Source organism: Idiotropiscis lumnitzeri, chromosome 14, assembly GCF_059441095.1.
Source record: "Idiotropiscis lumnitzeri isolate Australia: NSW breed Sydney's pygmy pipehorse chromosome 14, RoL_Ilum_1.0, whole genome shotgun sequence".
NCBI lineage: Eukaryota > Metazoa > Chordata > Actinopteri > Syngnathiformes > Syngnathidae > Idiotropiscis > Idiotropiscis lumnitzeri.
In genome coordinates, this window is record NC_142404.1 from 18,926,032 (window position 1) to 18,936,573 (window position 10,542).

At 42.4% G+C, this 10,542-nt stretch overlaps 1 protein-coding gene across 2 annotated transcripts; it reads left to right on the forward strand.

The window, feature by feature from the left end:
• The first annotated feature begins 926 nt into the window (after positions 1 to 926).
• On the forward strand, positions 927 to 10,538 carry LOC148323892 (1-phosphatidylinositol 4,5-bisphosphate phosphodiesterase delta-4-like). 2 transcript variants are annotated; one of them, XM_088315913.1, is made up of 16 exons: positions 927 to 1,216; positions 4,073 to 4,128; positions 4,212 to 4,370; positions 4,623 to 4,851; positions 5,103 to 5,232; positions 5,314 to 5,545; positions 5,921 to 6,122; positions 6,216 to 6,360; positions 6,430 to 6,585; positions 7,279 to 7,437; positions 7,635 to 7,791; positions 7,871 to 7,987; positions 8,072 to 8,250; positions 8,497 to 8,629; positions 8,693 to 8,842; positions 8,920 to 10,538. In XM_088315913.1, the coding sequence occupies exons 2-16, from the start codon at positions 4,110 to 4,112 to the stop codon at positions 9,009 to 9,011; spliced, it is 2,259 nt and encodes a 752-aa protein (XP_088172039.1). In that variant the 5' UTR covers positions 927 to 1,216; positions 4,073 to 4,109; the 3' UTR covers positions 9,012 to 10,538. The 2 variants fall into 2 exon arrangements, with proteins under 2 accessions (XP_088172039.1, XP_088172040.1); XM_088315914.1 differs by having other exon boundaries at positions 4,076 to 4,128.
• Positions 10,539 to 10,542: the final 4 nt, after the last annotated feature.

A 10,542-nucleotide genomic window follows, 5' to 3' on the forward strand; every position in this document is an offset into this window, starting at 1 on the left:
CCATGGAAAAGTGGGTGCGACGACTTTTTGCTTGCTGCTCGCGTGCAGATTCACTCTTTGCCCATTTAAAAAGCGGATAACATTTCGGGTAGATGTAATCCTCCCCAACAGCCAGTGCATTATCAGACCTGCTACCCTATAGCCTCCATTATCCTGTGAGATGCATTTGTGTGCTCTCAATGCAAGTACGTGTGCTGCATTCGTGCCAAATTTACTTTTATGAGCAGAGAGTATCCAGCAAGTCAATATTGGAGTGCATTAGCCGGATTGGACAGATGAAGCTCACATTTAATGGTATCCATAAAACTTAGTTCCCTTGACTTATTTACATCGTAAATTTCTTGACAATTTAAATCAGGTCACACCATGAATACATATTAAGTGTGCCAACTGCCAAGTAAGATGTATCGTCCCCAAAAAAAAAAAGGATTTTGCACTTTTCTTTACAGTTAAAAATAGTCGAATGTGGTTGCTGTAGTGTCTCGATTAAATAAATATTTGTCGGCCAACCGCCTCTGAAGATGTAAAAGCCAAATCAGCCAAACTATAAAGGAGATATCGTGTCCATTTTTCTTCACAAAACAAAATAGTTTCTGGGTGGTCCCTGCAGCTCCTCTCGCTAGCACAATAAATACATTTTGACTCCACCATTAAATATAGAAATATTTTTGAAGACGGAATCGCTATTAAAGAATGAAGACGAGCGGCGAAAGGATGGAAGGATGCCCAGGTCACAGACGAAGGACACCGGATGGACTGGCAAAATAGGTTCAAGCTACCATGTATGCACAACATGTCAGCTTCTATTCCCTTTAAATTGTTGGCTTCATCGAGAACATTTGGCACATGATGCCCTCGGATGGGGTAAATGCAGCAGCAAAAGGAAAGCAGGCTGCCGCGGGAAGAGGGAGGGGCTGCAAAAGGAAGGAAGGCTTCGGAGGAGGAGGGACACACGCACGCAGGCAGTCGCGGTCTGTGACCAAGACTGATTTCTCCTCAGACACTCCCAATGCTTAAACGCTCCCCAGACCTTCTCAGCGTCTGGATCCAAACAACTAAGGACGTGTCAGCCCTGATTTCCTGGACAATCACTCAAGCCACCTACAATGCCTCAACCCCGCCCCCCCCCTCGGATATGAAGCCGTTCGTGGGGGAGCCGCTCTAAGTCGACCTCATCTGGACGTCTGACTCATCTCCAGGGAGACCTGCACTTCTGGTAAATTCAACTATTCTTAGAATCTTAATCTATAGGCTGCTTTTGTGTCTGCAGTATATGTATTCATATTGTATTTATTTAAAAAATAAATTGGGGGGAGTGGGCGGGGCTAAGATGATGTCACTCATTTATAGTGTCTGGTTGTAATTTACAGTCTGCAGTAAATGAGATTGTTTAGGAATGGGCGAGCAGATTCCCTGTTTCCTTGTGTGAGGCGAGAGCCTCCGGTGAATGTTTCCGAGTCTTGTGTGACTGTGACACGTTTGTTTTAGCGAGATTGGACTGAGCAGCCGACCTTAAATCCTCCTGTTAAATTTGTTCCACAAGAACAGTCATCATTTTAACGGTCCATTTGACCTGAATCAGTTTGCGTCTCACTAAACGACGTTGCATCCCATTTGAATTGTTTCGTCGTTTTACTGCATTATCTTTTCGTTGATAACTGATTGAATTGTTTGGTTCTGTTTGTTTCTCGCAAGAACTGCAATAATGCCAACGGGTCATTCTGTTCCGGTGCCGATCTAAAAGTGAGCATTGGTCAAGCATTTCCAAGCGCAGTCCAGTGTATTACCTTTCACGGCGTCGCTGATTAGCCATCTTGTTTCGTTTAGTCTCTCAGGAACAGCAATAATGTTTCCTGCAACGTTAAAAAAAAAGAATAAACATTTTTTATATTGCATGATTAACTCAAGAATTATGAACCGTGTCCATTAAGATTCGGAATGCCTTTGTTTTCAATTTGTTCTGCAACAAATTTAAGTCAAACAGAAGTTCCTTCGAGAATTGTTCAAATGGCATGGCAACTGCAAGGTGACAAATCAAAGCAATAATGTCACCACACTTGGTCAGTAATGCAAACAAGAAAACAGAAGACGTGTCTGTTCCTGGCTCAGTCGTAAATTCCCTAATTCGGTCTGGCCAGACATTAGGGTGACTTTGCGCGTGTGGTCAGTGAACTTTCCCGAGGGCTTCGGCTAAGCAATGACTCATCTCGCCTCGGGAGTGCCGTGATCCAAAACACATTTCGCTCCAACGGCCCCAAAAATAAAAGTGCACACTTGTGACCTTATTTACAGCTCGGAGGAGGAGCCACGTGACTGCCGCAAAACAAAGTTATGTTGGCCCAAAGTGAATAATTGAGTTGTGTGAAATGTTCAAATTCAGCTCGAAACTTGAGTGTTGTGTGTGTTTAGCTATGACTTGTGTGTAATCAACCTACCACTGTCTATCTACAATGCAACCACATTTCTCGCCAATTAATGATATACATCATGTTTGTTTGCAACCTTTAACTCGTTCCCTTCCTTACACTGTCAAGAACCAAAATCTAAAAAAGTCGCTGGCAGTATCACCAACGGTGATGATAGTGTGATCCAGATAGGCCAAGCTTTTATTTTTCTTCAGTTCCAGTCACCGTATTTCTGGACTATAATATAGTCCCTTTTAACACGGCAACGACTTTGCTTATTAAAATGGAACAGAGCCAAGAGAAAAAAAAAAAAAAATATTTAGCGTATTTCCTGAACGATAGAGCGCCCCTACTGGTGAAAGAAAAATCCACAGAAAAGCCACAGCGTTATATTAGCCGCACGGTTCCAAATCGAGGAAAAAAGTAGCGGCTTCTAGTCCGCAAAATAGGGTACTTTTGGATCGTAAAACGTGAGCCATGGGCATTATTGCTGTTGCTGAGACTGAACGAAAACAGTAGGTGTCAATTCAATTAACAACTCACTGCAACATTCCTTATTTATTTCCAAGAATTTATCATCAAATCTAAATAAAGTGGCTTGTTGTGAGATAAAATGGTTAACAACGAAATAAGTGTGATTTTTGTTAGAGTTTAAAATGCATGCTCAGAGCAACGGGGTGGATTGAAGCAAGCATGAAACTTTTTTGTCGGATGATTGGGTCAAACCGACCCGGCGACAAAACTCTCCTGTTCCTGAGGGTTAAACTTGAAGTGTGGGAGCGCTATTGTGCTTTTGAAAAGCAAAGATAAATCTGTGTTGTTTCAGGACACAGTTGAGAGGATACGACATCTCAGGGGTGCCAAGTCAAGATCAGGAGAAAAAAAAAAGTTTTCCGAAGCGTATCGTCCTCATTGAGAGGAGAACAGACACAGACAGGAAGGAAGAGGAAGTTATTTAAGTTCCTTCATGAGCAGCGTGTACTCGAAATGCTCCACTAAACTCCTCGTGTCGTGTTTCTCAGGAACAGCAATGATGTCACCAACAATTTGTTTTTGGTAACACGTTGCTCAAGCATATTTTATCATCCTTAAGTGTGAAGAAAAAAAAATCTAACTTATCATTGTTCAGGTCTTATTACAAACTCAATTACGAACCATTTCAGCAACTTTCCATTGTATATGTTGAGTACATTGATTAAACCAAACAGGAGACTCCAAAAAAGGTACATATTTTTTTAAACTACTTTAAAATGGGTCAATTTGAGCCACAACACAACAGGAGTGTAATACATTTTTTGCTAATATTATCAAGTAACCCTCCTCCGGTGGCTCAGGCTCAGAAACAACAACGTCACTGGGTCAATTTGACCCGGGGTGTGTTCAATCATCCAAAAATCTCAGAAACAGAAAAAAAAAATCTTAAACTGTGCTAATATCAAATTAATATTTACATATTACAATTTTACATTATTATTGCCATCACTTATAATTAATATATATTTTTTAAATATATTTTAAATTATATTTTTCCATCTATATTTTTTTTATTATGGGACTATCCAGGATGAAATTGAGAAATGATCATTAAAATGTTTTGATAAACTGATAAAAAAAAAAAAAGTCCCTGATTAGCCGCAATTCATCGACTAACACCTGCTTTGTTTTAGCAGCAACTTTCCCAGGGCATGATTGCGGGCTAAAAAAATGGAGCCCCAAGGTTCACGTGAGTAGATGTGAATGTTTCACATAAGGGCAGAATTTTTGCTTCAAGTTGGCACAGTTATGATATTATATATGTGCCTAAAGGTCTTCAGGACGACCCTGACGTTAAGGTGATGATGGCAGGGTCCACTTTGAGAAAGGTCAAGTCACGTACGTGGAAGAAGCAAAGGCATTTCCGACTCCTGGAGGACGGCCTGAGTATCTGGTATAAGTCCAGATGGTTGGGAAAAGGACACTCCACCTGTAAGCTCCCGATGACACTCAACATTCATTCAGTTACTCTACAGCTTTGTAATTCCCACCATGGCTCTTTGGTTTTCATGTTAGTTACACCATACCTGTAAACTCACCAGTTTTTGAAAACGTGTAACTGGATGAAAATGTATTTTAGTGGTCTCAAACACAGGCCTCTAAACTTCCACTTTTTTCATTTTGGTACCTGGTGATAAATTACGAGATGGATCGTACTCTCCCCGCCCTCTGATTTCTTTTCAGTTTCAGTGACGGAGGTGGAGGCGGTGCGCGAGGGCCACCACTCCGAGGTCTTGCAGAGCATCACGGACGAGTTTTCGGCTGACCTCTGTTTCACCTTGGTGTTTCACGGTCGTCAAGGTAACCTAGACCTTGTGGCCGAGACCCCAGAGGAGGCTCGGGCCTGGATCCGGGGATTGCGCAAGCTCATTCACAGGGCTCAAACCATGGATGAGAAGCAGAGACTGGATCAGTATCCTTAATATTTTGTTATGCACGGCCCAGAGAGCCATTTTTTTTATAGCGCATGCCCTTTTTTAAAGCACACGTGAGCTAGACTCCATCACAGCTGATTTTGAGTTGAAATGATTTTGTGAACCCCCATGTAATGGCTTGCAGACCCCTGGGGGGGTTCCTGGACTCCAATTTGAAAACCGCGGTTTCAATGACATGAATCACAACTAGTTTGAATCCCAATCCAAGTTTCCCTGAGCATCCTCTCAGGTGGATCCAAGACTGGTTTCACAAGGCCGACAAAAACAAAGATGGCAAAATGAACTTCAAAGAAGTGCGGAAGCTGTTGAAGATGATGAACGTGGAGATGAACGAAGAACATGCTCTCTATCTCTTCACAGTATGATTCGGAAAGAGTTGGTTGGTCCTCCTCAAATATGCTGACAACAAAAGTATCAGACGACTTTTGTTTGGTTTCCAGATGGCAGACCGAGCACAGAGTGGCTCGCTGGAACTCGAGCAGTTTGTCCTCTTCTACAAGATGCTGACCCAGAGGGACGAAGTGTGGAGAGTGTTCCAGGACTACTCCGGAGACGGCGAAACGTTAATGCTGGAGGAGCTGGAGAACTTCCTGAATGTAGAGCAGCAGGAGGGCGAAGACAGCGCCCGACACGCCAGGGAGCTGATGACGCGTCATGAACCATCAGGAACAGGTCAGTTATGCGGCGCACTAAAACGGGTATTCATTACGCCAACAATGGGGGCGAAGAAGAGGGGCCAAGTGCACCTCTGGCCACAAGCCAAGACATGAACTATTTATCACTGCCCATTTGGTATGTATAGATTCTTCAGAGTGAGGCTAATTTGGAAAATTTCCCCAGTAGGAATTTAATAAAGTACAAGCCCAGGAATGAGACCATGAACAACATTCAATGAGGTCACTTCCACTTTATCGTCTCGAAAACCGATCACTCACAATACTTCCAAATACTGAAGCATTCCAATTTACAAAACTCTATAGGATGGAAGGTAATGTTTTTTTTTAAGAGTACCACGTAATTTCTCAATTTTGATGTGTCTTTGTGCAGCCAAGAAGCAAGGCACCATGTCCTTTGACGGCTTCCAGATGTATTTGTGCTCCCCGGAGGGCTCCATCTTCAAACCTGACCGTCTGGGTTTCTACCAGGATATGAGCCAGCCGCTCAGCCACTACTTCATCTCCTCCTCGCACAACACCTACTTGATGGAGGACCAGCTGCGAGGTCAGAGCAGCCTGGAGGCCTACATCCAGTAAGACCTGCTGGTCATACCGCTCACCCCAAAAAAAAAGTGGTGTGGTGACTCTAAATGCTCAGACGTTTTTCAAATGTGGGTGCGACACAGAGCCCTCAAGAGAGGTTGTCGCTGCGTGGAGGTGGACTGCTGGGATGGCAGCGATGGGGAACCGGTGGTGTATCATGGCCACACTCTCACGTCCAAGATCCTCTTCAAGGACATCATTTCAACACTGAAAGAATATGCCTTCGCGGTGGGTAGCATAAAACTAAATAAGAAGACAGCACACTTTATGATGTGCCGTTGTGACTTTTCTCGCTAGACATCCGACTTCCCGGTCATCCTGTCCCTTGAGAATCATTGCAGTGTGGAGCAGCAGACGGTCATGGCCCGCCATCTGAGTACGATCTTGGGTGACGCGTTGCTAAGGAACATTTTGGACGGACACACCACCCCTCATTGTCTTCCCTCGCCACAGGTCAGTCCAATCACAGTTATTATAGTCATCAGTCCAGAAAGTTAGAAAGATATCAGCCCCCCCAATAGAAATTGCACTCATCGGCATGAAATTGGGTCCATCTTCCAAAAAGTCTCAAGGGACACGTGCCTGATATCAAGCAGGAATTTGCTTTGAAGTGACTATTTTAGGAAAATTCCAGGGCTCTCATTTTTGACAAACTCCGCCCAGGGAATTCACCCTAATGAGAAGCAAGCATCCTGGACAGATGAGTGATGCAAAAGTTGGATGAATTTTTGGAGGAAGGCATCAACGTTTGATCATTTTGAACATTTAGCATGAACAGGCAAGGACCAGGAACTGTTGATCGTCCGTTTAATTCATATTATATTTACATTAAATATAAACGTAAACATATTGATTGACTAATTGATTTCATCTAAAAAAATGAACTGCAATCTGAGCTTCAAGCAAATCTCGGCAGTAAAATTTGAGTGGAACTTTAAACGTTGTAGCTCTCACAATCCGGTCTGTAGATGGCGTTCCATTAGTACTTGACAAATCAATGCGAGAGCAACAACACGTGAAAGTAAAAATGCATTTTGGCGTCGGCAGGAGACAAAGTGCAAGATAATGAGGTGTCCTCAAGAGACTACTCCAATTTATTCACATTTCAGAGTACTGAACTAATGGTTCTGTCTTGTCAACACAAAGGCGCTGAAAGGAAAGGTTTTGCTAAAAGCCAAGAAAATTGGTGATGCCGAGGGGTCCTTGGACGGAACGTTGACAGATGACAATAGCGACAAGGAGGAGATGGCCAACGGTGAAGCTGGAGAAGATCCGCATGCTGAGACTTTGAACCAGAATGACAAGGTATGAGAACTGTCTCCAAAACTTAAAATAGGATTTATTTTTAAGCCTGACGTAAACTCAGTTTGAATAAACCGACACTTGAGCCTTTCCTCCCCTTCATGTCAACGATAGCTCAAGGGATTCGACTTTTATCATTTCGACGAATGTCAAGATCGACTAACCTTTGCCAATTGCACACCGTTTCTTGTTTGGCCCAGAAAGCCAAGTCCAAACTTTCTCGTGAGCTATCGGATCTGGTGGTTTACTGCAAGAGTGTCCACTTCCGTGGTTTTAAAGGCAGCCCGTTACACTCCAAATGCAACGAGATGTCCTCGTTTACTGAGTCCAAGGCTAAGAGGCTCGCTAAGGAAGCAGGTAGCAAGAGACGATGAAATAGTCGTGAAATTGAAGTCAACGTGCAGAGGTGCGCTACATTTGTCATACTTTCCTACAGGAGAGGAATTTGTGCGGCATAACGTAAAACAGCTAAGCAGGATTTACCCAAGTGGCCTCAGAACCGACTCGTCGAACTATAACCCTCAGGAATTGTGGAACGTGGGATGCCAGATAGGTGAGGAGAAAAACTTTGGCTCCAATTGTGCTCAACCAATGCAGATGACAAACTCCTAAATCACGTTTCGCTCTTTTGTCCAAGTGGCTCTGAACTTCCAGACGGCAGGCCTGGAGATGGACCTCAACGACGGCTTGTTCGCACAGAACAGTCGCTGCGGTTACGTCCTCAAACCGAGATTCTTGAGCGACAACCACAAAACGTTCAACCCGGAGAAACCCCAAGACCAGCCGGACTACAAACCGATGCGCTTGTCCATCCAGGTGAACAGATCTCCTCAAACAACCAATGAAAGACGCATTCAGAACACCAACTCGCTCGAAATACGAGAGGTCCTTTGTTTACAACGTAATTCCGTTCCTATGATAGTGAAAACAGAATTTCGCTACACTTAAGTCAGAATTACAGTAAATATTAAATTACGGTTCCATTTGCGGGCCAGTTAATGTCCTGCAGTTAATCAGCAATGCTCAATGATTTGAATTTTTAGTGACTGTGTTGTCATTCAGGTAATAAGTGGGCAGCAGCTACCGAAGGTGAACCAGAAAGAGGGCTCCATTGTCGACCCCTTGGTCAGGGTGGAGGTGTACGGAGTACCGCAGGACCAGGCTAAGGAGGAGACCAGTCACATCAACAATAACGGTACGAGAAGGTTGAGAGTTTATTCAAGCCATAACAGAAAAAAGATGATGGCTCTTCTTGCAGGTTTTAACCCGGTGTGGAATCAGACTTTGAATTTTGTCATCCACACTCCCGATCTGGCCTTGATTCGCTTTGTTGTGGAAGATTACGACAAGACATCCAAAAACGACTTCATCGGACAGTACACGCTGCCGTTTACTTGCATCCAACCAGGTTAGCAGCAAGTGACGTTTGTTTGAAAAATAAATCCCCAGTGTGACATTTAACATAAAGCTTCATTTCTGTTGCAGGGTATCGTCACATTCACCTGCTTTCAAAAGACGGGACGGCCATCCCTCCTGCGTCGCTGTTTGTTAATGTCACAATCTCGAAAATCACATGAATAGTTTAACACTCCCGTTTACGTTCAGTTCCAAGGAACTACAATATTGTTACTGGGTCTGTTTGACCCGGGGTCTTGCTTAATTAACAGAACTTAAAAATAATAATAAAAAAAATCCCAGTAAACATTGTTTATTTCATGATTAATTTCATTACTAAACACTGCAATCAATATTTCGTGTGTTCATAGGTCATGGTTCAAGAAGTTTACATTTTTCATTATAAAAATGCATTTTTAAACTCTTTTTTTTTTTTAAATGTAAAAACACGTGAAATGAACCATTTTTATTTGATATGTCGATTATTTGTACACATACATCTTAATCAATTGAACTATTGTGGACGAGTTTGCTTCAAAAAGTGACCGTCATTATATAAATACATAAACAGAGAAATGTTTTTCAGAAGCCAATACCTAAGCGCTTTCTAAATTAATAAAATATTTACAGAACCTTTTGGACAAGCCGTTTCGGAGCATAGATCACACCAAGTAAAAAAAAAAAGAAAAACGCATCATGATTTCTAATGGCAAAAAAGTTTTCATTATTAATTTAAAATGGCTTACCTTAACAAGGATCCCGCGTCGCACGGTGGCCAAAGGTCGAATCGTGGTCGATTAGGGGGACTTTTGGCGCTGTGCAGTGGCGTCAAAGGTGCCACATGCTTAACCACTTGTCACATATTTGTTGCTATGACTACCATGCTCTTCTTCTGCTTTCATTTGTTTTGGCGGTTCGTAATGACTACTATTTCTTCGCCTGCTTTTTGCATTTTTCTTGCTACTTTCTTTTGCTGGCTAGAATTTTTTTTTGGTGCATTACCACACCCTTCTGTCCACTTGCGGTAATGCACCAAACGTATTTCCCGTCCAAATGTATTTCCGTCCCGGCAAAAGAACTACGATTAGTGAACGGGAATTTTGAATGCTCGTCCAAGCTCAAATTTTAGCATTTACAATTCACACCAAAATTTAAGTCATGTATTTCATGCTGTGCAATGAATCTACTTAATTTATGCAATGACTTTCACTTTTTTCAATTGAACTATCGAAATAAATTATGTTTTCTACCACGCTCTGATTTGCTCCATTCCAAGAAACGACCTGGCACATTATAACAGGAGCATGTGTGCTTTGACATTACCATTACAGCATCTCCATGAGCTGGTCTCATTAAAAAAAATAAAATAGCCTCCTTTTGGGACATCATAATGAGAATTTTTTTCCCCAACTATCAGCAAAGGGTTTTGATGTTTGATACAACATCTGGAAGTGAGTTATGGTTGGAAGGATATTATCCAAGTCGGGTAGAAACCGTCCAATATAACAACTATTTATAGGACACTCAGTATAGGCCTTGCTTGAGAATATAAAAAGGTCACAAAAAAAGTGACAAGCATCCTTGTGATCATGCTGATCTCTTCCCTTTCTAACCTGTAACATGCAAGCTTGCATGAGTTTACTTTTTGCACACATGGCCTGTTGTATGCAAATGTTATTAAATGCAAAAATAAATACATCAAAAACAAATATC

Bases quoted from the DNA above. Each gene is read 5' to 3' on its own strand.
- LOC148323892 (XM_088315913.1), top strand. The intron at 4,852-5,102 runs GTATCCTTAATA...GCATCCTCTCAG, and splicing joins GAGAAGCAGAGACTGGATCA to GTGGATCCAAGACTGGTTTC. The intron at 7,792-7,870 runs GTAGCAAGAGAC...ACTTTCCTACAG, and splicing joins GAGGCTCGCTAAGGAAGCAG to GAGAGGAATTTGTGCGGCAT.